Raw genomic sequence first — 25,108 nt, 5'->3', positions numbered from 1 at the left:
GATTCAAAGTCCAAGATTTCCCAGCTCCTAACTAAATTGCTATCAAAATACATGCACATGGTGGTCAAAGCCTCTATATCTCATTCACCTCAACAGGGGCTTGCTAAAGTGGGTGATACTCTGCCAAACACCTTCTGGACTAGGATGCTCGGAGCAGACGTCTGCATCGAAATGGAATTTCCGCTTTAGATAATCACAAGTTGTCGGCCCTATAGTCGCGATAAATGTGTTACGGCCTGGCGGTTTTGGCTTCGCTTTCCCGCTGGCCTCGTCCAGCATGTCGAGCGCGCCCAGCACGCTGTCACACCCACTGGGAGAGAAGACTACGACCCATCTCGCTGATCGATTGGCCGTCTTCCGCAGAAGCTGCTCGAATTCGTCTCTGAAAGCTGGCATCTCCCCAGTTCCATAGACGACAACTTCCTCAACCCGGATCTTCTTCATCGGATGCAATTCAGCCCCAGATAAGACCCGGGGGATGATGTCTCGCCGTTGCTCGCCGACCAGAAATAAGAGGGGCGGTAAGGAGGGGCGGCCTTTGTACCAGTCCCCATAGTGGCCAAGGATGAAGTGGGCAAGACTTTCACCATTCCCTGTGTGCTCGCCAAATATTTGTAAAGGCGGTCCCTGTGTTACCGCTCGCAGGGCGCGAGTAGTGGCTGGCCCAACGCTGTAAACCGGGACGTCCTGGAGATGGGGCCACCCTCCGTCGCAGCTCCGCTCATCCTGTACTAGCTTGGCAAGGACATCGACAGCCCGTTGGGATGTAAAAATAAGACCACCATAGTCGCAGCTCGGGTTCGTGCCTATTGACTTGGTTTGGAGAAGAGTCCGCACTCTGGCCATACCCACGTCGTCGAACCGATGCTCGAGAACGGGAACAAAGGTTGGCTCGAAAGTGAATCCATCGGCCTCGGTCACGAATAGCTCTTCGTAAGCATCACCGGGAGTTGATCGGGTCTTGAGAAATAAAATGGGGGTCATCTGCGACATTTTCCGCGGCGCATCGGTCGGGCGTGAATTGGTGTTGACGATGTTGAGAGTTCAGAGGGCTTCTTCTCTGGTCCATCTACGGACACTGGACTAGGTAAGGCACCATCGCCCCACTAGAGCTTTATCGATAATAGATAGACGCTTGCTTCGCGCGTCACCCGCCGCTGACAAACTGGTCTGACAATCTAGTACCAGAGAGAAAGCCAGCAGCGGACATTTCGGCCATTGCGGACGCAGCATTTGACCAGGAAGACTATTCTGGTCATCTTTAGCTGCGTCCTGTCAGACCTGCTATGGCCGATAAGTTGAGTTCAAGCACGTCTGCTGAAAGTCGCGGCGCTGCAGAGTCGACTCTGGCAGCACCCCCAAAACGGATTGCCAAAGGTGTTGTCCTAGACAAGGATGGAAAGCCGTAAGTCGGCATGGCTTTTGGTTTTCATGACGTTGCGTCACATGGCAGCGATTTATCTGCCTCCCATCAACAAATAGATCGGCTAATCGAACTCATGTAGGTGTCGACCTTGCACGTCTTTCGCTGCATGGGCATCACAGACTTCATCGTCGCTCAAAGCGACGACAGCCGAGACAGCCTCCGCCGTATCCGCAACGCCGAGGGAGTGCCCTGCTGATGTCGAGATGCTCGGTCGCAGTGCATGGACCTTATTGCATTCCATCGCAGCCACATATCCGACTCTCCCAACGACCACAGAGCAGTCGGACGTCAAGGGTTTTATGAGGCTATTCGCAAAACTCTACCCTTGTTGGGTTTGCGCCGAGGATTTTCAGCAATATATACAAAAACAGGAAATCCGCGCTGGCAGTAGAGACGAGTTTGGCAACTGGCTATGCGAGGCACACAACGAAGTCAACAAAAAACTAGGAAAGCCGGTGTTTGACTGCTCCAAGTGGGAGGAGAGGTGGAGAATTGGCTGGAAGGATGGGAGCTGCGACTAAAATCCGTCAAGTCCTGCGCCGTTATTACTACAGACATTCCGGTCGAGTTTATGTGACTACCTATTGTACGAATTGTGTATCAGAACGAGGGTAGAGTCATGGACGTAGCGCGGCATTGGGTGTTTGAAGTCGGCAACATTGTTTACCCCCTCTTGGCCGTCACCTAACCAGCGCATAGTTTCTTACATGTTTGAATACTCTAGCTCTACTCTTAGACAGCCAGTCTCCTCTCAGCCTTGAACATATAATTGCAAATGTAAGTAATGTACAATACAAATAAGCACCAGCCAGCCCATTGGTGGGTTCTGGCTCACCAGTGAACAGATGGTGTCGTTTGCTAACAGGAAGAACCGAGCCGGACCACGTCGAAACCCAGCTGAGGTGACTTACCTGCGGAGTAGGCGTTTTGGGATATGATCGATTACATCAGACGTGCGCGAGGCTTCTCAAACCTCCTAGCCGGCAATACATCTAACATCATGCTTCGTCACCTATTACAGCTCGCGTTCAAGGGCTGACCTGCTCATTACTAACAACTGCGGCCGTTTAACATATACTTGACAGCTCCCACCGGTAATGGCTGGCCGTGCGGGCTAGAATCACTCGCATGGCAATACTAGGTCACTCCCATTTCGTCTTCCTCCACACAAAAGAGCTGCTGGTGTTCCAGGCTACCGTGGCCACCTTGTCTTTCGACTCGAATCTCTTGTCTATGAGGATCCCAGACAGGCCTGCGGAATTAATACCGCGGACGGCGAACAGGGAGATCCAAATCCATGAACAAAGAGTCTCAAGAAGCCCGTGGCGGTGGCCGAATATCTGTTCACGCGGCTGCACCAGATTGGCATCCGCTCAGTTCACGGCCTACCGGGAGACTTCAACCTCACGGCACTCGACTACATCCCGAAAGCCAAGCTCCGATGGGTGGGCAGTGTCAACGAACTCAACGCCGGCAAGTATGACCCTAATCTTGGTAAGGTTGGTTGTGCGGCGGACTTACCAAGTGTGTCACAGCATACGCAGCCGATGGCTATGCCCGCTCCAAGGGGATTTCGGCGCTCGCCACCACCTTTGGTGTGGGTGAGTTGTCGGCAATGAATGGCGTCGCCGGCGCTTACTCGGAACACATCCCCATGGTGCACATCGTCGGCTGCCCGTCGACAATCTCACAGCGGAATGGGATGCTGTTGCACCACACTCTTGGCAACGGCGACTTCAACGTGTTCGCGAATATGAGCTCGCAGATTTCGTGCGATGTTGCTAGGCTAACCAAGCCTGCCGAGATTGCCGAGCAGATTGACCATGCGTTGCGGGAGTGCTGGATACGTAGCAGACCCGTTTACATCATGCTCCCCACCGACATGGCCGAGAAGCAGGTCGAGGGTCGGCGGCTCGACACTGCCATTGATCTGTCGGAGCCCAAGAATGACGTCGAGCGCGAGGACTACGTTGTTGAAGCCGTTTTGAAATACCTATACGCCGCTAAAAAAAACCCGTCATCCTAATCGACGCCTGCGCTATCCGGCACCGAGTTTTGGGCGAGGTCCGAGGCCTAGTGAGCAAGACGAGACTGCCCGTCTTCGTAACTCCGATGGGTAAAGGCGCCGTGGACGAGAACTCGCCAAGTTACGGCGGTGTCTACGCGGGCTGCGGGTCAAGTCCAGATGTCATAGCTCAGGTCGAAGGCTCCGATCTTGTCCTGTTTGTCGGGTCGCTGAAGAGCGACTTCAACACGACAGGATTCTCTTACCATACTTCGCAACTTACTACCATCGACTTCCACAGCACGCACTGCGCAGTTCGCTATTCCGAGTACCCGGGGGTTACAATGCGAGGTGTGCTCCGCAAAATCACTGAGGGCGTCGACCCGACCCGCCTGTCACCGCCCGACATGCCAAGGGTGGTGAACGAAGTGGCCAAGAACCGCGACAACTCCCAGACTATTACCCAGGCCTGGTTCTGGCCCAGGCTGGGCATGTATCTCAAGGAGGGCGACATCGTTGTTACAGAGACCGGCACGGCCAACTTTGGCATCTGGGAAACAAGGTTCCCTGCCGGGGTGACGGGTATCAACCAGATACTTTGGGGCAGCCTTGGTTGGTCGGTGGGCGCGGCACAAGGCGCAGCACTAGGCGCGCGAGACATGAACCTAAACTGCCGCACTATCTTGCTTGTCGGTGATGGTTCATTCCAGCTCACAGTGCAAGAGGTCAGCACCATGATCCGTCATGGTTTAAATATCACGATGCAAGTCTCCCCCCAAAAACTTTCCCTCCCCCTCTAATTCCCACTGCTGAGCCAAAGGGCGACTTGAATCTGACTGTCGGTCAGCTTCCTGATCAACAATGACGGGTTCACCATTGAGCGCTGCATCCACGATATGGATGCAGAGTACAATAACATTGTCCCGTGGAAGTACACAGAAATCCCCGGCGTGTTCGGAGCCACGGACAAGCAGGTTAAGAAATATGTGGTCGAGACCAAGGATGAAGTTGATAGGCTTCTCACGAACAAGGACTTCACCAACGGCCTAGGTTTGCAGTTTGTTGAGCTGGAGATGGCGAGAGACGATGCTCCTCGTGCCCTGAAACTCGCCGCCGAGATAGCGGCGAGAAACAACACGAAGGCCGACTGAGGTCTCTATTGAGTGGTTTGCAGCTTTGCTGTGCATATGTAGTTCCTGTCTTGATCGGGTTCGGGATTGGTCAAGTTCAACCCCTTTTATTATTCTAGGGGGGGGTTACTGGAAAGATATGATGTTTGGTGACGGCGCTTTTACGACACTGATTGTTGAAATATGCCGTAAATGCAATGAGCAGGCAGGTCCAAATGAGTTCTCGGATTGCAGGTAATGCCGTCCCTACCGTGTCAAAGGCTGGTCCGCACGCCCGCCGTGAATTTCAATTATAGCCCTCGTGACTCTTCTCTTTTGTTGGTGTGTATACACAGTTTGCCGAGTTTCGAACCTTGGTCTGAATGCTGCTCTGGCATTATGTTTTTCTTTTGTTGTGCTCCCCCATCAATTTAGGGAAAGACGGAAAAGGGGTTAAGAAGGGTGTGGCTGCACGTGACCGAGGGTCACGGCCTTGAATAATTTGACTGCGCCGAGCGGAAGATGGTACCAAACCCCTCTCAATCACAGCACCTTTAGCCGAGTGACTGCTAAAACGGGCCACCATCAACGACCGACGCCGTAACAACCTCAAGACTCGAAAAAAGTGTCGAGACTACTAAAGCCGCCGGACATTTTGGGGGAAGCGATTTGGCATACCTTTTTTTTAAACCGTTGTTATTACAACTAGTTACGTTTGGCGAAGAAACTAGTTGGAACACACGTCGCCAAGCCTTCGCTCATTCGCTTTCACCAAAGAACGGTCCATCCATTGAAGATATGACGGAAAGTACTAAGAGAAAAGAAGCCCCATCGGGATCAGCAGGTGCCCAGCACGACAAGAAAAAAAAGGTAAATGAAATTATCAACACTGAACGATCATATATCGACCTTGATGCACTCAGTTGGAGGAGCGACGAGGGATTTTGTGGGCTGTCGGCGTTGCATAGCACTGCAGTGTACGCCGAACAACAGCCCCAATCACATATGAAATACTTACCTAGTTGTATATGGTTGCTTCGCCAATCCCATGTCTCTTTACTTCTCTGCAGAACCAACCCGTCCATCGTGGTACATTACTGCCCGCATGAATTCTGCTAACCCCGACCGGATAAAAAGACAGGTAACTCTGGGAAATGGAGGACACCGCATCACCAGGCCAAAGCTTCTCTACCAAACGATAGCGGCTTCCAGCCAGGAGACACGGGAATATGGGTGACATGCGCTAGACACCAAGAAGCCAGAGCCGCCAGAGAAGTTAGCATGTTGTTCGCCGAGGTCTGTTCGCCAACCCCAAGCCGGGTTTCTGTTCCTGTTCCTCTTCTCTGCTCCAGCCCCAGCTCCTCTCTTCCTTCTGATCCACGATCAGGGAGTATGCTAGGCTCTACTTGGTTACCCGTTGAAGACGAGGTTGGCTGCTTACTTGTGTGAACCAAGTTAGTACGCCGAAAAGCTGTACGGAATCAAGGAAAAGGACTTCGTCGGCTCGGAAGACGAGGACTCCCAGGACATCGAAGCTGCAATCCAAAAGGAAATCGCAGCCTTGAACTCCAAGGGCGAGTATGATAGCGCCGCCATATTCACACCCATGAAGATGGGCGTCGACTGTCTTGTTTTCTTCAAGACCAGGGCGCCGATTGAACCGGTCGAGTTTGTGAGGCGTATTTGCGTCGATGCGAAAGCCTGTGCCGATCCCAGGCAACTTAGGTGCCGCTACGTGAACCGGCTCACACCGTCGACCGTTATGGGCAAAGCAACCGAACAGGGGATCGTCGAGTTGGCCAAGAAGGCGCTCGCGCCATTCTTCGACTTGGGTGGTAAGCGTGCTACCCGTGCCGAGCCCCGCACGGAATCCGCTGCAGACGCAGTTTCGGAACAGAAACAGGAGGGAGATAGTGGGCGGGCCCTTGCTGGTGCTGCCGACGCCATTACGGATGGACCAAGTGAGAGTATCGAAGTTCCTGCTTCAGAAGGAGAAGCCGCCAACCAACAACAAAAAGAGGCCGACCAGGCCTTCACCGTATGTTATGAACAGTCGCTCCTCTTGCCCACTTGTTACAGTGACGACTAAGTACGTGCCAATATCATAGTTCGCCATCCGTCCCACTGTCCGCAACCATAGCAAGTTGAAGCGGGATTTTGTTATCAATGAGATTGCGGGTCTCATCAATGATGACCGCCACAAGGTCAACTTGAAGGCGCCGGACAAGGTGATTTTGGTTGACCTTTACCAGGTAATGAGACATCCTCAACAGCACCGCCCTCCCCACCGCGCAATGTCCAACCCCTAACAATTCACTAGTCCACCTGCGGGATCAGTGTCGTTGACGGCGACTGGGATGATCTCAAGCGGTACAATCTCACCGAGCTGTATAGCCAAGCTGTCAAGAACAATGGATGATACAATTTTGCTCGAGTCAAATCTCGACGGGAGTGTACTTAGGAAACCCGCGAGGAGAGCGAGGACCGGATAGGGAATTGGGCCTCAGCGACGGGCAGCATTCAATATTGCGGGCATCTGGTCAGCCATAAACAGTACTGATAGTGCACATTGGTAGTATATGTAATGTACAACGGTTGAAGCATGGCGGTTCGCTGAAGAGCGAGGTGCAGCTGTGCAGCTGCCAAGGGGGGACGGCGCTAAGCCCTATTCCAGATAAATTTGACGAGTGTGCCGACCACGGTCCCCTGTCTTGGTCCGTGAGGCCCTGGCTCGACATCGCGGCTCAGTTGGAGCGGCGTCGGGCCGCCTAAATAAAACTTCAACCGTCAATAGTTCGCTGCTACGGTGCCTGTAAAAGGGAAGTGTTTGAACAATATGTATGTACGGAGTCCATATATACAGTATTTACAGACGTTAAGTTACACACTATGTAAAGTTACCGAAATACTAAAGTCACACATCATACGAGGCAGACACTTTTCCCTGGCGCACGCTTGAAGTTAACATGGTTGAGTTATCTATCAAGGTAGTGAATGAGACCGTCTATAAAGCTCTTTGGCACACGTTAGGTTGCTAGGAAATTTACCATTTTAATGAGTAGGTCTCCTAGCTGTGTGTCGTTACCTAGCTTCCAGCCTCGTTCGGGTCGGACCTTGGCCTATTCTGGAAGTATTGCATGAAACGGAGGGGGGAAAAAAGAGCAAAAATAAAATAAAGCAGGATGATTATTAGATAACCGCTCGATCCAGCTTTGCCAGTCAAACCCAGCTTCTCTCCCCTTTTCGGCCCAGTGAGACGAATACGAAAACATCCCGGATGTTCTACGTTTGGCAGAGCCCGTCTTTGTTTGTTCCATTCCCCGTTCCCCATCGTCGGTCATAGCTCCAGCTCTAAATTCCGGGCTGGGTTCTCGCTTAATGTGGTCCAATCAGTCGACTCCCGTCTCGCTTGTCCCATATGCAACCCAGAAGACCACTCTATCGTGTTTCCTCCAACTACAACACAGTACATGCGTAGTAAAGAATCACAAGAACTGGACCTCCTTTTTATGCTCGCTGGCTTGCCTGCTTGGCTTCCTGCTGGTCATCGATAGAACAACGGAGTGTGGCCCGAGTCGGCTAGCTCCATTCAGTCACGGCAACACGGCTGCCATCTTCCGCACTCACCGAGCGAGCGAGCGAGCGACGTGAATGAAATAAAACAGACTCGCTTGCTCCAACTTGATTCGATTAACCCTGCGTCTCCAGCTATCCTTGGCTTGAGTTTGGCGTCCCCTCCCCCCTCCTCCCCCAATGCCGGGGGGTCACAGACCTCCACTGTCTTGAACTAATCCGTACCCTCGGGGTTTTATTTTCTCTACCTTGGGATTTCGTCACCTTCCTTATTTTGTGTTACATTTTGAGGCGTTTGCTTTCGGCATGTTGTAGCGGTCAACCGGCAGCGTGCCAGGCCCTAGGTGGCTCTCGGGGATTGGTGGATGCATGGAGCTACCCTGCCCGTATTCGCCAAGACACACACACAGCATTTACCGATTTCCAAAGTCGGGTTGGGGTTCAACAGAATGGATGATGGATGCTCTGCCTTTTCGTCACCCCTCCATGCAATAGCATGTTACAACGCCTCCCCCTACCTATGGAGGTGTTTGTAAGTGGATGGCGGGGGAAAAAGTACTAATGCGTCTAGGGGTATGAATACTCCGCCTGGGATCCATTACCGGTCTGGAGGCCGTGTGGGCCAGAGTCGGACAGGTTACACGAAATTACCCGCGGCTGCCTTTGTAACAACACCTCGCACGCTGTCAAGCTGCTTGGTTCCATCTTTGGACGGATGTCCTCTAATATCGGATCTCCGCAACTGCAATCGTGTGCCAAGTCGGTCTTTGTTTCCCAGCTAGGCACTCTTCCCCGCCGGCGTGGTTTGTGGTTGTTGTATTTTCGTACTGTCGGTACGTAAGACACAAAAACAGCAACTCTTATTTCAAATTTTGCTGCTTCCATGAGTAAGGAGTGACAATGAATATAATTGCAGAAAACTTGCTTACTTTGACCCAAATACAGAAATCATGGAGCAATGGCCCCTTCATGTCTCGACAGTTTTTTTTTTTTTTTTTTATAAAATTCGAGAGTCACCCCCACCCCCGCGGATCACCCCTGATCTCAACTAGGTAAGGTATGTACCTATTTACACTAGTCTCCCAGTTATTTTGACTCCGTTAGCGAGCGAGGCCCGCCACGGCGCCTGATCCGCCTCTTCTTCGTCTTTCCTACTAGTTCTTCAGGGTATGTTGATGTACTAGACAACTACTTCTTATGTCTTCTTTCTCTTCTACGCGTACTTCTACTAGATCGCGAACAGAACCAGCATCAAGAAGCTACAGAGTTGAGAATCGTCGCCTAATTACCCACGGCTCCGCTCGGGGATCTTCACTAGCAGTATCCATACAGTTTAAGTACCTTACATGCATTGGATACACTAGGACAACCTTGGTTTATTGCATTCTCTTCCCGGTTTTCCCTCATCCTTAACACGAGGACTTAGTGCAGACAGGTGATCCTTTAGTTACCAGTCATTGATTGCCAGGTACCCATGAAGTGTAAATGTGGAGGTACCGTACAGTTCCATATTCATACACTGTAAGAAATCTTGCGTATGTCAGAATTCATCTAAGGTAAGGTAGGTAGGTATTTGCACCCAGACCTTCATTCAGGTATCAGTGGTTGCGAATGGATGAGTCTCCGAGATCCTCTTACCCCTATCCCGCAGGGTGTGACGCTGGAAGCCCCCAACGTCCTGTCCTGTACTTGGTATGTAAAGTACTCCGTACCTCGGCCGTTGTTATTATTACACAGGCAGGCCGTTTTATATCCAAGGTAAGTATTAGTGTTCCTTAGCCTCCTTTCTCGCTACGCGTCTCGCCTTATTCGCCAACCGCTGGCCGCTCCTTGCTCCACGAAACCCGCCCTTGGCGGCAAAACTCCCCAGGGCCACCGGCTTCTTGGCTCAATATTATACTTCATCTGTCTATAAGGCATTTTAACAACGGATACGTACCTTACCTAATTGTGAGTTGGCTAGGCGTACGCGTCTTGTCACATGGCTGTCCGTTCTCGCCTTTCATATCCTGGTTCTCCCATTACGATGACCAGAAGGTGACCGAGACGGAAGCCCGTCCGGGTGGGATGCGATGTGTCGCAATGCAGATTAGTGTGGGCGTTTTTTCTCCAGTTCTGACTATCCGCAAGTAGGAAAGTGTTGATGAGGACGAATTTATCGAACTGAGTCTTTTGCTTATGCTTCTTCTTGCAACTTGATCCAGAACAGAACGAGTCTTTCCTCTTTTAGACGAACCTCCTCCCTCCTCCTCGGTTGCATATACATGTTACTGCGTAGTAGATCTACGCTCTAGTGCGGAATCCTTTGCTCTTTGACGGACCCTGCAACTAAACGCGCATGCATCATCAATCCCCTAAGGGATGGATGGATAGACGTACCAGCCAGGGATCCATCCTGCGCCTCGACGGCTACTGCCAGCACGATGTCGTTAAGCACCACCCCTTTTAGTGTCCAGCAGGCGATATATATAATATCATGTATAGCTGGCACCGAAAACAAATGTTCTACTGCTGCCACTTAGAGACACACATATGTCAAATATCCCCGTTGAAACCCGAATGCCACCGTTGTCAGTCCTCGACAGCCACAATTCTTTATTTTCTTTCCGGCGACTGATGCTCGGCCTCGATTCATATGCAACATACACCCCTTTCCTAAGAGGCCAAGATTGACGGCGGCAGCGAACCCACCAAGCTTCCTCGATTCTCGGTTGAACTTCGCTACCCACCACCCAGCCGAGATAGGTTGCCGGCCCCAGTCCTGTCCGTGGGTGTGGGTGTGCGACTGTGTTTTATAGCAGCACCAAGCCCGAGCAACTCTGTCGAGCATCGCCAGGGAATCCTGCGCTCCTAGCTCTCGCTTCCTATCCATGTGCCAACCGCCCTCTCAGCAGTCCGTTGGGGCCATCCTCGGGACCGTATGGCCCAATGTCACTGTCGAGAGGCTCCAGCCGATTCCATCCTTCGGACCCCAAAGAATATATGAAGTCATCGTCTCCAACGGCAAGACTCTGATCCTCGTTCTGCCGCCACCGTCCATCCTGAGGCTTCTGAGGTCAGAGCAGTTGATGGTGGCATCCGAGGCCGTGGTGGTTCGTTGGGTTAGGGCGGCGCTGTCTAGAAACCCGGCTGGGGAGATGGTAGCGGTCAAGATGGAACCCGATGACGGGTCGCGAGAACCGGCTCACGCGGCTGTTGACGACGTGGAACGGCACGAGGCTTCCGATAAAGACACCGATCTGCTCCGACTCCTCCCGACTCTGATTCATTCTTCACAAGAAAGGTCGAACGAGCTTGGATTCACGTACAGCTTCCTTGAGCCGACTCCGGGTTCGCCTCTTGCGCTCGTCTCCCGTTCGCTTACCTCGTTGGGGCGTGAACGAGTGGACGGACAGATGGGTCAGCTTTTCCGGCAACTTGCACTGGTAACCTCGCCATCAGGCATGTTCGGGCCCGCCGTAGCTGTCCTCAATCCTTCTTCCCTTCATCGAACGGAACTTGGAGGCAGTGGCCCGATGGGGTTCGGCGGAGCGGCGACTTGGACAATAGCGTTTCATTCCATGTTAGAGAGCGTTCTCCGGGACGGGGAGGACATTGCCATAACAATACCATACTCGGCAATACGGAGGCAGTTCCAGCGGCTAAGCCACTTCCTCGATTCGGTCTCGGTCCCACGTCTCGTCGCCGTCGATGGCACCAACGAGTCGGTAATATTAGTGTCCAAACCAGCCGATGGCGGGAGCGCCCCCCAAACTCTTTTCACGACAAGCATTAATACGTCACTGAAGGGAAAGAGCGCAGTCGACAACAACAATGCTCTCGACGAGAGCAAGTCGAGCCTGAGAGTCTGTGGTCTCCGCGACTGGAGCAACTGCATTTTCGGCGACCCTTTGTTGGCGACCGTCTTCAGCGAAGGCCCTTCCGAAAGCTTCCTGGAGGGTTTTAATGGCACAAAGACGGACCCGGGTCCAGCTCAACTCCCGCTGGGCAGGGACATCATAGATGATGTAGATTCGGCCGATGTGAGGTTGATAATCTACCAGACATACCATGCGACGGTCAGTATTGTCAGGGAGTTTTACAGGCCCCACGGTGACAGCAGTAGACGAGAACTAGAGGCAAGGAGGAGGTTGAACGAGGTTCTTTCAAGGTTGGTAGAAGTCCAAGCTGACTCCAAGAGGAAGCACCCACGTCCGAGTGGCGAGATGTCGCCAGCCAAGAGGATAAAACCAGACGAAGTGGCCGAGAGGTCCAAAGGGTAGGTCTGCAGAGCCTGTATCTAGCTGGACCTGTTCGCTTCTTCCCACATATAGGAAGGCGTTGGTCTGCCAGGTGGCTCGTACCTAGGTAGTATAGACCAGACCCAAATCGACAGGGAGAAGGATTTTGTTGACTCCTAGCATTGTTGGACTTCTCAGATCTCCCTGGCACAGCGGCTTGTATACTTTGGCTCTCCAGGATTTAAAGCTGGCGGCTATAAAATTTAATTTCTACTTTCCTTCCTCATCCGAGTCACCCTCATCCCGAGGCAACCCCATGCCCATCAGGCCGAGAAGATTTCCGGTAGGACCCGCCTTGCCTGCTTGGCTCTTGAAACTCTGAAGAAGATTTTTTGCGAGATTGTAATCAATATCGATGTCGGCGTCTTCTTCATCCACCCCCGCATTCGTAGAGGGTTGTCCTCTGTCTGGGCTGCCCCTAACCCCGAGCAATGGTAGTTTCTTTGCGACTGGTTCCAATGCCAAGGCAACATGGTCTGCAAGCTCTGACTCCATCTGTGCTATGACTTTACGGATTTCTTCCATCTCGTCTTCATCCTCATCCTCAGTATCTGAACTAGGCCTAGAACGAGCTGGTTGGTCGCCCTGATCATCCTTCTCCATGTCTCTCCCCTGGACTATATCCCCTGATGGAAGGCCCATCATCTCTCTCATCATCCTGGAAAACTGCTCTTCGTCAAAGCTAATTTCCTTATCCTCGTCTTCTGTGTCTTCATCCAGTGAATCGGATGCATCATCGGCATCGTCGCTGTCATTATCCTGGTTCATCTCATCAACTTCGGCCCCTTCGATACCGGCTTCGTCGTCGTTTAGGAATGCCTCGAAACGAGAAACAATTTTCTTCAAGTCAGCCTGAGTCTTGGCATTACCAAACCCTGAACTAGAAGCGCCGCGACCGTCAAGCTCTTTTTCAAAGTCGATATAGCTGATATCTATCCAGGAGTCGTCATCTTCGCGGTTGGTGTCTTCCCATGTTCTTATGTCGTCATCGGTGGGAAGGACCGAGTCCCCGTCTTCTCCAAGGTCATCCAGAAGCAGCGCGATTTCACGAGTTAGGCGACTGTCGCTCGTGTGGGCGTTTCTGGCCAGAATCTCAAAGCCGGCCGCAACCTTCATGCCGAGTTCAATATGTGCAAGCTTCGAAAGGGCTAGGTCATGATCATTGGCAACCTTGAGATCCGCAGATTGGAGCAGACCCTTCCAAGCTGGTAAGGGCTCAAATCTCTGCGACTTGAGCTGGGCATACAGAACTTTAGTGAAGCGAATGCTGACAGTGACGAGGTCTCGAGGTGGGAACATTGGCTCGAAAGAGGGCGATATAGGCTGCTTGACCACAACTGGATTGCGGAGGTAAAATGCCTCCGCGACGGGGGCTACGGCAGCCGGCTTTGCATGCAATATGTAGGCTAGTTTTCTTGGAATAGTCACCAGCGCGTGGTGTTGGGAGTCTTTGATTTGACCAGGATATTTCTCGAGCCGGTAGAAAGCCTCCGCCTCAACGAAGGCCGAGTGGAGGGGCAAGTCTGGCGTCGACTTGATGACCTCAAGCGCGTCCTGGAGAGAAAGCAGCTGCGATCCCGCCTTGATGGGAGTGGCAGCTAGCGGGATGATCCGCAGACTCCCCCCGTGGATCCACACGCGGTTACTGTCATTCTCGGGGCTTAGCCACTTGGGCAAGACCTTCGCGGCCTCGACTAGAAGGAATTCTCCATCACTGTCAAACACCCGGATCCACAAACTGAGAAACTCCTTGCCCAATTCTCGGAGAAGAAACACAATCAACCATTCGTCCTCTACATTGTCGCCGTAGTCTGTCGTCCCATGCAGGTAGGTTAGGCCTGGGCGGGATCAGTCAGCAATGTGATGTGCTTGCCGCTCGGCGTATTTGCTTTTGCCTTCTCGCTCGGGCGAGGCCAGGAAGACTGAAAGGATATGTATGGTATGGTGGGAAACAGCAGATGGGGCGAAAAGTGTGGACAAGGAAGCTTGCCATTGTGAGTCTTAGTCTCCAGCTTGAAAACATCGCGCTGCCAAATGTAGTCTTTGGCGAGCTCGTCGAGCTTTTGGACAGCAGCCTTTCGAATCGTCTCCAAACTTGGAGCCTCTGGAAAGTCCGTGTCGTCGTTTCCTTTCACGACAAATATCATGTACTCGACACAGTTTTCAGGAAGGCTCATGCGGAATCCATCAAAACCTTCGTCTCCTGGACGGAGTTCGCCTGCTGTGTCCATATTGTTTTACGCCGCCGCCTATAGGTGGTCTAAGGGTGGCTAAGATAGGCAGGCGCTAGGTATGCTGATACAAGAAGTTAGATCTTGAAAAGAAAGAGTTCTGAAAATCTTCTTAAAACAAGGAAGGGGTAAGAGGAAAGTGCGAATCTTCTCGTGGTGGTTAAAGACGGGTTACTCCGTGACTTAGGTTTTTGAGGAAAATAAAATGTTATGAATCGTACGGTCCACCCCGTAGAAGCTTAACACAATTACGTATCTGCATTAGGTAAGCCCGTTTAGTTGAAAGACCCCAACCCATTTCAGCTCGACTTCCGTACGAAGTACTCCGCCCGTTGTCTGTACCCGAGTTAGTGGGGCTAGGAAGAAAGCTTGGACCAGGTATGTATGTACCTCCCCAGTCGGTGCCGGCCAGCTGGAACGCAAGGCAGCCAGGTGGGGCTAAGTTTCTGGGCCGCTTCCGTTTGTTCGCGACGCGCACACGCGTCAACTGTTTAAGTCTTTTGTCAATCTGTTTTTCGTCTCACAACAATTCGCAGTGCATTGGTGCCGACATTGACTCGTCAAGAAGCATCATGCCTGCAAGAACTGTGAATAACATCGAGGCCGAGTCCTCCCGAAAACGCCCTCGTCGCGCAGAGCCTGCCGCCAGCGATGAAGAAGAGGTCGACGTACAGCCCGTCCGCTCGACTATTCGTGGTGATAATGTAAGTAATTCGAATGATATCTCACCCCGTCTCTTTCCTGCCTACCCCCAATGCGGTGTCTTACACGATGTAGCGAAAACGAGTCCGTCTTTCCTATGCGGAATCTAGTAAAGACAAACGTCGATCTAGCCATGAACCTACCCCAAACCTGATAGATGCCGATGGCCCTGCACTCGCTACCGTCGAGGACCAAAATTCGCCCGACACCCCTCCCAAGACCCAGTACGAGCTGTTGCGCGACAACAATTTTGATCATCTCCGCCATGAGGCCGCCGATGACCAGCGTGCCACGCAGAGACTCCGTTTTCGCCCGAATCTTTTAGGCGACAATGCAATCGCCGACAACGGCATCATAGAGAGCATCACATGCGTGAACTTCATGTGCCACCAGCGCCTGCACTGCGAGTTGGGACCACTGCTCAACTTCATTGTAGGTGAGAATGGCAGTGGCAAGAGTGCAATTCTCACTGCGATCACTCTCTGCCTTGGAGGCAAGGCAAGCTCAACCAACCGTGGAGGTAGCCTGAAGAGTTTCGTCAAAGAGGGCTGCGAACGTGGTGTCTTGTCTGTCAAGATCAAGAATGCCGGTCAGGATGCTTATCGGCATGACATTTACGGCGACTCAATCATCGTGGAGCGCCACTTCAACAAATCTGGTAGTAGCGGCTTCAAGGTCAAGACGGCCCTCAGCCAAATCTACTCGACCAAGAAACAGGAGGTCGAGGAGATTGTTGAGTATTACGCTCTTCAAGTTGACAACCCATTGAACGTGCTCTCTCAAGACAACGCCCGCCAATTTCTCAATACCTCAACGAAGACTCAGAAGTACAAGTTTTTCATTGAGGGTGTACAGCTACAACAGCTCGATAATGATTACAGACTGATATCTGAGAGTCTTGAGCAAATGGTGGCCAAAGTTCCAGATCAAGAGGAGCGCGTCAAGCATGCCAAAGCCATGCTGGACAAGGCGACCCAGATGAAGGAGGCCATAGAGGGCAACCGGCAGGTCCGCGTCAAGATAAGAATCCTGCGCCACCAAGTCATTTGGGCACAAGTCGAGGAGCAAGAGCGGATCTTGGCCGAACGCGATCAGGTCATTGCGCAGGCCGATGTCAAGAGCGCTGAAGCCCAGCGTGTAGTGGAGGAGAAGACATCGGAGCTGTGGAATGCGAACGAAAAAATTGAGAATGCACTAACGTCAGTTAACGTCATCAAAGAAGAAGAAAGCGACCATCGGCGGCGAGTGGAAGAGGCCACTGAGGTCTTTCAGTCAATGAAGAGCGAAATTCAGCATCTTCATGTTGAAGAGCGAGAAGCACATACCCAGCTCAAGAACTCACAAGATGATATGGAAGACCTGGAGCGGAAAATTGCCTCGGAACAGAAGCGCCTGGAGGACACAAATGGCGAGGCCCACTCCGTCAAGCTCCGGGAGCTGGAGCAGGCAAAAGAGAAGGTTGCGGGTATCGAAAATAATATCGAAAACACCAAGAGTCGCGAGCCCGATCTCATCAACCAGCTTGACAAGTCTAAGAAGGTATTGGCCGCAATCGATGACGAGCACCGAAGAAAAAGAGAGGAGATAGACGCTGCCCAGACAAAGGTTCAAAGCCTCGTGAACAATCGCGGCTCAGGGTTCGAGGGATATGACCCTCAGGTTCCTAACCTTCTCAAAATGATTGAGCGAGAGAGTGGGTTCGACACCAAGCCCATTGGCCCATTGGGGGCTCACATTCAACTCGTGAATCCCCAGTGGTCTTCGATCCTCGAAAAGACACTAGGACAGAACTTAAGTGCTTTCCTTGTCACTAGCAAGCGTGACCAAAAAACCCTTTTCGGCTTCATGAATCGGCTGGGTATCAGAGGTTGCCCGATCTTGATTGGTGGCGGTCATACGCTTGATCTCGCTGGCAAAGAGCCTGACGCGCAATTTGACACAATCCTCCGAGTTCTGAAGTTCGACAATCAGATGGTTCGCGATCAGATGGTGATCAATCACATGATCGAGCAAGTTATTCTTGTTCCCGACCGGAACCAGGCCCAAGATATCATGTTTAGCAACGCGCCACCGCGGAATGTTAAGGCTTGCTTGTCTTTTCATGACCGGAAACGTGGCCAGGGCCTTAGGTTGGTCAACAATGGCGGAGCGATCTCGACCACGCCTGTGCAACCCAACCCAACCACGAAATCTCGTATGAAAACGGATTCGGATTCACAGATCTCCTTTCACCAAGAGTCGTTGCATCAATTGGAGATTGAATATCGGGTACTCGATGGCGAGAGGCGACGGGCCCAACAAGAGGCTCAACGCTGCCAGATCGAGCTGGATAGCTTGAAGAAAGAGCGGACTGCACTCGTGGCCCGACTAAGAAATTTTCGAGTCCAGGTCGAGCAGATTGAGGCTGACCTTGACCAATTTGATGGCGCCGACGGTCGATTGCAGGGTCTACAGGAGCAGCTTGTCGAGACGAAGGTCAATAACGACCACCACGGATTGCAGTATGGCCTTCTTCTTGCCAACAAAAAGGACAAGAACAAGGAGTCGGAGAAGGCTTCGAAATCTCTGAGAAACGAAAAGTTGCTGTTGAAGGACTTCGAGGCACGTCTCGAAAAGGCTGACGATAAGCTCAAGCGTTTCCAGGAAATGCGTACCATTATCCTTACTGAACTAAATGAAGCCTTTTCGGCTGTTGAATTATACAAGGAGGAAAAAGTGGCGCTGGAAAGAAGACGAGAAAGGCAGAAAGTTCATGTCGAGGAGATGATCATCGAAGCTAAAAGGGTTAGCGATACACGCGCATACATACCCGCGGAGGAGACGTATCAAAGCCTCATAAAACAGTACGAGGCTTTGAACAAACGATTACATGACGAGGAGAAAAAGAACGGAATGTCGGATCAACAAATCTTCGACAACCTCGCTCATGCCAAAAAGGCGTACAACAAGATGGTGACGGACCTCACTTCTATCAAGCAGGTGAATTCGGGCCTGCGAGATACGCTCAACTTGCGCCTGGAGAAGTGGAGAAAGTTTCAACGATATATATCATCGCAGTCCCGTGCCAACTTCATCTACTTGCTAAGTGAGCGCGGGTTCAGAGGCCAACTGCTTCTTGATCACGAGCGCAAGGCTTTGGAGCTTCAGGTAGAGCCAGACAGGACCGCAAAGAGAGCGGCGGGACGAAACACCAAGACCCTATCTGGCGGCGAGAAGTCCTTTTCGTCTATTTGCCTGCTCCTTTCTATCTGGGAAGCCATGGGTTCGCCCTTGAGGTGCTTGGATGAATTTGATGTGTTCATGGACAATATCAACCGCGCCATTAGCACAAACATGTTGGTCAGTTTACCGCCTCCTGAAGAAGGGAGACAAGAAGGAGCAATCTAATTGTGCTAACATTGCCCAGATTACGGCAGCACGCCGTTCCGTGAACCGGCAATATATCTTTATCACGCCCAACGCTATCGAGGGCCGTAACACGCTAGATAAGGACGTCAAGATTATCAGGTAAGACTCTCGAGGTAAACTGCTGCTACTGAGATGAAAGCTTTGACTGACAGGCTCTCTGTTAGACTCACAGATCCCCGACAGCGGACGCTGGCAGACCATTGAGTTTCTATTCTCTTTCTTTCCACTCTAGGTTGGTTGGCGTCTTATTCCGGGATTAGCTCGTGTTGGAGTTTGCGTTGGGAATTTAACGCCACAAGTTGTCGCGCATTAGCGACGCCGTCAGGTTTTGTGGCCTGGGATCAAGGGGTTTTGTTGATTAATATGTAGTTACCGGGCAAGAGCGGTTTGCGTTTCCCGCGGGAGCCTTCGACCTTAGAACCCGGCTATTATTTCTAGATATCAAAGAGTTTCGGCCTTGCGCTATGGTATCCAGTCCAGTATTTTTTCTCTACACTTCTATTCGTACACGCCTACTTTTACAACTCATGCTGTACAACCATATACTCCATAGCCTGCCATGAATTAGGACTGGAAGGATTAAGGGCGGGCTGAAAAGGACGAATGTCCGCCAACTATATCCGCATGCCCTTGCTCCTCAACATGTTGATGCCTGCGCTTGCGGTAAAGCTTATCCATTCCCGTACCGAGCCGGCTGCATTTCCGACGTCAGTTGCCTCAGTAAGGCGTCGCCGTAGGAACATGTGGGTGTGTTGAAAGCCAGGCGACTGATCAGTAGTCATAAACAAGTCGGCGCCCACGTAAATGGCCGAAAGTGAAGCCCGCTTCGTGTACCAAGTCGAGTCGACAGCTACATCGCCCGCCAGAAACAGAATTTCGTCTGCCAGAGTGGCGAGCTCTTTCAGAGATGCTGGGACACAGCTAGGCTGCGCCATCATAGCAAGAGCCTGTGGCAGAATGGAGACAATATGGGTTAGCAACCTGTAGCGGCCGGCCAACGTAAACTGTCATGGGTCAACCGTGTGCCGCCAATTGCACTCATACCTCTTGCCACCGTCCCACGATGTCGACATTTCCGAGCAGCCGCTCCCACGTTAGCGCCTCGACTTTGGCGCTCACAGAAACTGGTTTATTATCGATCGTTGCCCCATCCGGGAACAGGACCGTCTTTCGCGCCGCAAGTGCTTCCCGCTGCTTGACAAGATGCCATCGTATTAGACTGAAGGGTCCGTCGGCAAGCAGGTTCGTGCTGATGTCGAGATAGCCGGCCTCTCGTGCGCCAATGGCCAGCGCCTCGGGCGAGAAGCCATGCTCAGGGACCTGGCGGTACGCGGCAGCGAGAATGGCTTCCTCGGCTTCGTTGAACGGTCCGGCCGGTGCAGGGTGGTCGTATGAATGGTACGCTCGGAACCGGTGGTGCGCCGGGCCGGACCCATTTGCTGTCCAGCAGAGTCGGGCCCGCGAGAGGAGAGGACGCGGCGGGCGTGGAGCACCAGCAGAGCTGCTCAGGGACCGTGTTGCTGCAAATGGCCCCGTAGACTGGAGCAGGGAAATGGAATGATGGACAAGTGTCCGCCGAGCTGCTGCCGTGGCAGGGTAGGGTGAGGAGAGAGGCAGCATTGCGTCTGAACGAACGGGCAGCGCACTATTGACTTTGGCTGGCCATCACAATAGGTTGTTCGCCGCTCATGAGATGCCGGGCTGGATGATTGGATTGATTCAAAACCTTCCATCCCGATCGGGAAACAGGACCCCTCCCCACAAAAAAAATGCACCTAGGTCTAGCCTCAGCGGTCCGCGCTGTCGCTCTGCCGCTCGCACCCCTAGCGCCCATGGATCCCTCGAAGCTGCAGCATTCGTGATCCCACCCACTCCATCCACACCTCGCTCTATTCCGCACACTACCGTATCTATCAAGGTAAGGTAGCTAGTTATTCTAGTAGACAGATTCCCTTCCAGCCACAATCGCTACGACCTGACAAAAGAGTGACAAACGCACACCTGTTCTTGCCACTACGCCAGGTTCCCCCTCTTCCTCCTTCGTCCCGGGTTTCCTTCTTCGACACCTTGCCCCGCCAATCTCTCGCAGGGTCGGTCTGTCTCTGGTCGAACCTGACAACCCAGAACTCTAGAACTGAGATTGGACCGTTTACGGCGAGGACCGACCACCATTCAGAAAGGAGTGACAGCACTCCCGTTGCGTCGCTTCTTTTCTGCATTTTCGTCCAACCATTGTGGGGGGTGTCTTGACGGAGCACACGCGGCTAGGGATGCAGCAAAGAAGCTAATGCACGGACGCATGGGAGGCCAGATGTGATATCAAGTTCTGGACGACAGGAAAGGGTCTCCGTGCCGAGATTCACTGGGCTCCAAATCATGTCCCTCACGTCGCAGTCACAGTCGCGGAATGCTTTCTTTGCTTCCACCTTCACAAGTACGTGGGTGTGTGCGTGTGTGCAGGTTGCAGGTGCAGGTGCGTCTCGGGGGGACAACCCATACCGTGCCGCTGAGGAGGGCGGACCGCGGTCCATCACACTAGGCTTCCAACCCCTCCATCTCAAGCTCGGGAAACAGCAGCGCCATCAAGCCATAATATATCGCAAGAGAAAAGAATATGAACCGTGCTTCTCTCGGTCATGGGCTGCAGCGAGTAATGGACGAGCAGAGGCTTTGAACTGTCTCTCTATGTGCGAGACTACAAGGCTAGATATGATCCCGCAAACTCGTGATCTTTTTAGGCCGGCTCCAATGTCTGTCTCTTGCAGCCCAGGCAAGTCTTCCTCCAGCTGTCTTTCGTCTGCATTCGGTGAGGTGACCTCTCCGTGCGCATTCAGGTCCCCGGCCCGTTTAACCCTGACCCAACCTCCGTTGCCGAAGCGGTGATCCAGACTCAGTTCAAAAGGAACCCCCCCCCCTCCCCCTTCTGCCCAAGTCGGCCTCTGTGCGCCACAGCGGTTCTTGCAGGACACTTTTATTAACCGATTCCATCATGCATTGACCGGTCTCTTACCTGCCTCTGGTTGGCCATTTACAGTGGAGAGCCAGGTTTGCCCCGTTTCGACAACGTCGGGGATGGCACATTGGACGCCGAAGCTTAACAGGCGTGCCCCAGTATTGGGGGGGTGGGTAGGCAGCATGAGGATTCCGGAACGATTCAACCAACCCGAAGGCCTTTGAGCACACACACTATACGCGGGCTGTGAGGCACCCCAGGGTATGTCCAGAACAACAGAAGGGCGCAAAATGGAAAATGCGCCCATCGAGGGCCAGCTTGACAAGACGGAGACGCTTGGAGTCTGACTGACACGAAATACCGCAGCAAGCGACTGGATTGGGTGACTTCCCCTCCCATCGACCTGTTGTGTGACCATCCCACGAGCTCCTGGTAGCAGACTGGTCTGGAAACCGAAGATGAGCTCGGTGTAGGGGATGCCAATACCCGGCGGATCTCTCTTTCCCAGCCTCTACTCAACGTCCTCAATGGTTCACGGCGGTTGAGCTACACGTCTACAGCGGCAGCAAAGTTTTCGCCGGGTATGGGATATCGAGCACCCACCACGGTCTTTTTATACCACTCGTCTCCTCTTTGAGGGGACTTTTTGGGCTTGAAGGAAAGGAATCAGTTGCTCGAGCTAAAAGAAGCAGCCTCTGTGCTAAGTTACCTAACCTCATGGTTTCAAATGAACTGTGCCGTGGCAGAGGTGGATGGCACAGCACGGCAGTCTTCAAGGCCACCTATGGGGGGGAAGGAGAAAACTCTTCCCTCCCCTTCAACGTCGGTTGGATGGTATTCAATGCTAACTGCCTCACTATCCTCCAATCGAAAGACGCCCAACTCGCGAATCGGTTGCACAGCGGGTTGATGCGGAATTTGAGAGAAGGGTCCGTACTCCGGTGCGAACACAGTTGTGGTAGTAAATGCGAATAAATAAGACTTAATGGGGACAGCGGATTCCGAATAACTAACAAAAGTCCAGCACATATGACAAGGTATACTACTATGTGTATCTGCAGTGTTTGTAGCTCAACTTTCTTTAATTATTTGACATGTACAATGTCTACGATACTTGCCTACCTACCTTACCTTACCTTAGGTAAGTATGAATTCTTCCCAATATGCGTCGTACGCGGTTTTTGATGAACCGACTAATAGCTATTAAAATCCAGCTGATGACAAGTAACTACCTAGCGAACGGATCCCTTTTGAGGCATGAAAGTTCGCTCTCCAAGGGTCTCACTACGCACTGCCCCAAGACAATACCGAACGAAATGCCTACCCGAAGTTGCGATACAACTCTAACACTGGTGCGCGCGCCATTGGATCTTGTTGGTTATTACTTTTCTTACCGCCGTCCGCAACTGATCTGATAACAATACTCCGAGGTTACTGGCGGCAAATGGACAGACCAACATGCTGTAGGGGCGGGAAGTCAAGCCCCTGTCATCTGCAGCTGCAATCCACCCCACCATCCCAATGGATCTATTTTCTGGGATTGAACAGGACATGACAAAGCCAGTATGTGTGAAAGCGAAAATCATAGAACTCGAGCTCGACAAAAAAAAACAGCTGTGAGGTTCATTTGGCCGGCAATGATGCTTTTAGCAAGCCCAAAAGCCGTATGAAGCTAGGTTGAGAGGCGATACCCCAAGTTTCATGGAATCAAGTGTGCCCGTCGGGGTTCGTGCCAGCATCTAAAAGAGCCGCAAGTGTAGCGGGAAGAATCCGCTAAAGCCAGGGGTCAAACAAGAATGTAGGCATGTATATACCCACCTACATACATACATTACAACAAGTGTTGTGGTACTTGATATGCTCCGTACTCTGATAGATCCTCTGGAATTACCTGGCTTATATATACTGGTCTTGGAATGTTAGAACTTCTCGTTCTTCTTCCCACAGCCTACAATGTTGCTGGGCGCTTTTTGCCGCGGCTGCCTTGGTTCACTCCTCGATATCATGGTCAGCCCGTAACTGTTACTTTGGTGGAAACCTAACTTCCGGGATGCCAACCGTGCACTGTCCGTGCTACTTGCCTGGGCTTCAAAAGCCGGCTCACCATTTTGAAGCCTTGAGCTACCTTATCTACCTAGGTGGTCAATAGAAGATGAAGCATAGCCTCGTACTTAGTAATTCGTTGTCTGACTAGGGATCTTACCGCTTGGGGCAGTAAAATGAGGGGCGGTTGTGGTGAATTGTCGCGGTCCTTGGCCTCGACCCACATGGAGTGCCTACATCTATCGCTGACGGCCCGGTCTCCTCTGCACACATAAATGTACCAACCACCATTGCACCCGCTTTCCGTATTTGGTGCTAAGAATCACTCGACTGCCTATGTTCTATTCGTGCAGTGTCTGTGCAGCCTCGCAAGAAAGCTGGGGGGGCTTTGCGTTTGGTTCGGAGGAGGCTGCTGATCTCCGACCTGGCATCATCAACTAACAACTTGGGAGTTCCAACATCCGGGAAGCTTGTCCTAATCCCACAACATATTCCGTATGTGACCATGAGAGGAGCCCAGAGCGTGCAACTCGCAATGGGAGGAAGAGAGATACGGTTCTTCCCTTCCCCTTCCAAGTCCCTAGATCGGCATAGATTGGCAGGAATGCAATGGACCTAGGTCTGACTTATGCACGTCTTAACAGTCGACATGATCTTGATTTAATAGGGATATTTAGCCAAAACGAGCGACTACTGAACCGAAGATATCACTGCACCTGTCGTAAGTAAGGTGCCTGGCTTCCTACGAAGTCTAATAAAATAATAAATCTTCGAAGTTCTCTGAAGTTTTGTAGCTAGGTGTAGCGGGCAGCCTTCGGCTATATAGCACCGAAAGGTTCAATGCGAGCTTGACCCTTGCTTGACAGATTGACAGAGAAAATTTTCTTGCCCACTTTTTATTCCCTTCTCCCAAGCCTTGAGGCACCTTACTGACTGCTCGTCGCTTACTGTGCTGTTCTCTATTGCATAAGGTAAGGTAGGTGGTACCTCAAGCGGTTTGAACCGGACTGGGCTTTAGGTATCTCTAAACATAAGAAACGCTGCCATTTGGGAGAATGTTCAAGTCCCCTCCAGCCCCATAACTGGCGCATGCGTTGGAGTACCAGTACCTCAGGTACGTGCACGGAATACTCGTACCTCAGGTACCTAACATATCAGTGTGGTCTGTGCGCCCCACCGTTTCCATTTTCCTTCCAATTCCTTTCCGGTCAGATTGTGGTGGTGGGTCCCTACTCGCCCTGCAGTGGCAGTTCCTTCCTTCCACCTGTTTTTTGCCGACACTGCTAGTGACCCGCTGTAGACGGAAATCACGACAAACTTGAATTGCCCACTCGTGCGCTGCAGCTGGAATCAGTTGTGCTTCCCTCCCGCACACACA

The 25,108-nt window shown here is 52.1% G+C and overlaps 8 protein-coding genes across 8 annotated transcripts; 4 read left to right on the top strand and 4 right to left on the bottom strand.

Moving 5' to 3' along the window:
• Window positions 1-84: 84 nt before the first annotated feature.
• B0T26DRAFT_648789 (tetrapyrrole biosynthesis, uroporphyrinogen III synthase) lies at window positions 85-993 on the bottom strand (the record flags this gene model as incomplete). Its single annotated transcript, XM_060438028.1, has 1 exon — window positions 85-993. The coding sequence occupies one exon, from the start codon at window positions 991-993 to the stop codon at window positions 85-87; it is 909 nt and encodes a 302-aa protein (XP_060295155.1).
• A 72-nt stretch (window positions 994-1,065) lies between these two features.
• Window positions 1,066-4,582, top strand: B0T26DRAFT_813621 (thiamine diphosphate-binding protein; the record flags this gene model as incomplete). Its single annotated transcript, XM_060447337.1, has 7 exons — window positions 1,066-1,087; window positions 1,183-1,405; window positions 1,506-1,881; window positions 2,734-2,899; window positions 2,962-3,407; window positions 3,491-4,198; window positions 4,313-4,582. The coding sequence occupies exons 2-7, from the start codon at window positions 1,287-1,289 to the stop codon at window positions 4,580-4,582; spliced, it is 2,085 nt and encodes a 694-aa protein (XP_060295154.1). The 5' UTR covers window positions 1,066-1,087; window positions 1,183-1,286.
• A 498-nt stretch (window positions 4,583-5,080) lies between these two features.
• B0T26DRAFT_718592 (uncharacterized protein) lies at window positions 5,081-7,359 on the top strand. The gene is made up of 5 exons (XM_060442388.1): window positions 5,081-5,410; window positions 5,678-5,836; window positions 6,000-6,578; window positions 6,649-6,792; window positions 6,861-7,359. The coding sequence occupies exons 1-5, from the start codon at window positions 5,339-5,341 to the stop codon at window positions 6,957-6,959; spliced, it is 1,053 nt and encodes a 350-aa protein (XP_060295153.1). The 5' UTR covers window positions 5,081-5,338; the 3' UTR covers window positions 6,960-7,359.
• Window positions 7,360-10,983: 3,624 nt separating this feature from the next.
• B0T26DRAFT_606980 (uncharacterized protein) lies at window positions 10,984-12,342 on the top strand (the record flags this gene model as incomplete). The annotated part of the gene is made up of 2 exons (XM_060435833.1): window positions 10,984-11,259; window positions 11,332-12,342. Coding segments are annotated over 2 exons (1,287 nt in total), but the record flags the coding sequence as incomplete, so codon positions are not given.
• A 147-nt stretch (window positions 12,343-12,489) lies between these two features.
• On the bottom strand, window positions 12,490-14,803 carry B0T26DRAFT_374994 (SGT1 protein-domain-containing protein). The gene is made up of 3 exons (XM_060434685.1): window positions 14,772-14,803; window positions 14,384-14,683; window positions 12,490-14,231 (listed from the first exon to the last, which is right to left on the bottom strand). Exons 2-3 carry the CDS (start codon window positions 14,622-14,624, stop codon window positions 12,604-12,606), a joined length of 1,869 nt encoding a protein of 622 aa, XP_060295151.1. The 5' UTR covers window positions 14,625-14,683; window positions 14,772-14,803; the 3' UTR covers window positions 12,490-12,603.
• A 393-nt stretch (window positions 14,804-15,196) lies between these two features.
• Window positions 15,197-18,938, top strand: B0T26DRAFT_649623 (P-loop containing nucleoside triphosphate hydrolase protein; the record flags this gene model as incomplete). Its single annotated transcript, XM_060438106.1, has 7 exons — window positions 15,197-15,328; window positions 15,402-16,421; window positions 16,479-16,589; window positions 16,821-16,985; window positions 17,037-18,665; window positions 18,733-18,833; window positions 18,899-18,938. 7 exons carry the CDS (start codon window positions 15,197-15,199, stop codon window positions 18,936-18,938), a joined length of 3,198 nt encoding a protein of 1,065 aa, XP_060295150.1.
• Window positions 18,939-19,348: 410 nt separating this feature from the next.
• On the bottom strand, window positions 19,349-20,354 carry B0T26DRAFT_742328 (COQ9-domain-containing protein; the record flags this gene model as incomplete). Its single annotated transcript, XM_060444092.1, has 2 exons — window positions 19,349-19,681; window positions 19,779-20,354. 2 exons carry the CDS (start codon window positions 20,352-20,354, stop codon window positions 19,349-19,351), a joined length of 909 nt encoding a protein of 302 aa, XP_060295149.1.
• A 181-nt stretch (window positions 20,355-20,535) lies between these two features.
• On the bottom strand, window positions 20,536-21,225 carry B0T26DRAFT_718570 (uncharacterized protein). The gene has a single exon (XM_060442387.1). It carries the CDS (start codon window positions 20,951-20,953, stop codon window positions 20,666-20,668), a length of 288 nt encoding a protein of 95 aa, XP_060295148.1. The 5' UTR covers window positions 20,954-21,225; the 3' UTR covers window positions 20,536-20,665.
• Between the last annotated feature and the right edge of the window lie 3,883 nt (window positions 21,226-25,108).

The sequence above is a fragment of the Lasiosphaeria miniovina genome (genome assembly GCF_030549165.1).
Source record: "Lasiosphaeria miniovina strain SMH2392-1A chromosome Unknown B0T26scaffold_5, whole genome shotgun sequence".
Taxonomy (NCBI): domain Eukaryota; kingdom Fungi; phylum Ascomycota; class Sordariomycetes; order Sordariales; family Lasiosphaeriaceae; genus Lasiosphaeria; species Lasiosphaeria miniovina.
The sequence above is the reverse complement of the archived record's forward strand: the minus strand, read 5'-3'. Positions and strand labels throughout refer to the sequence as shown.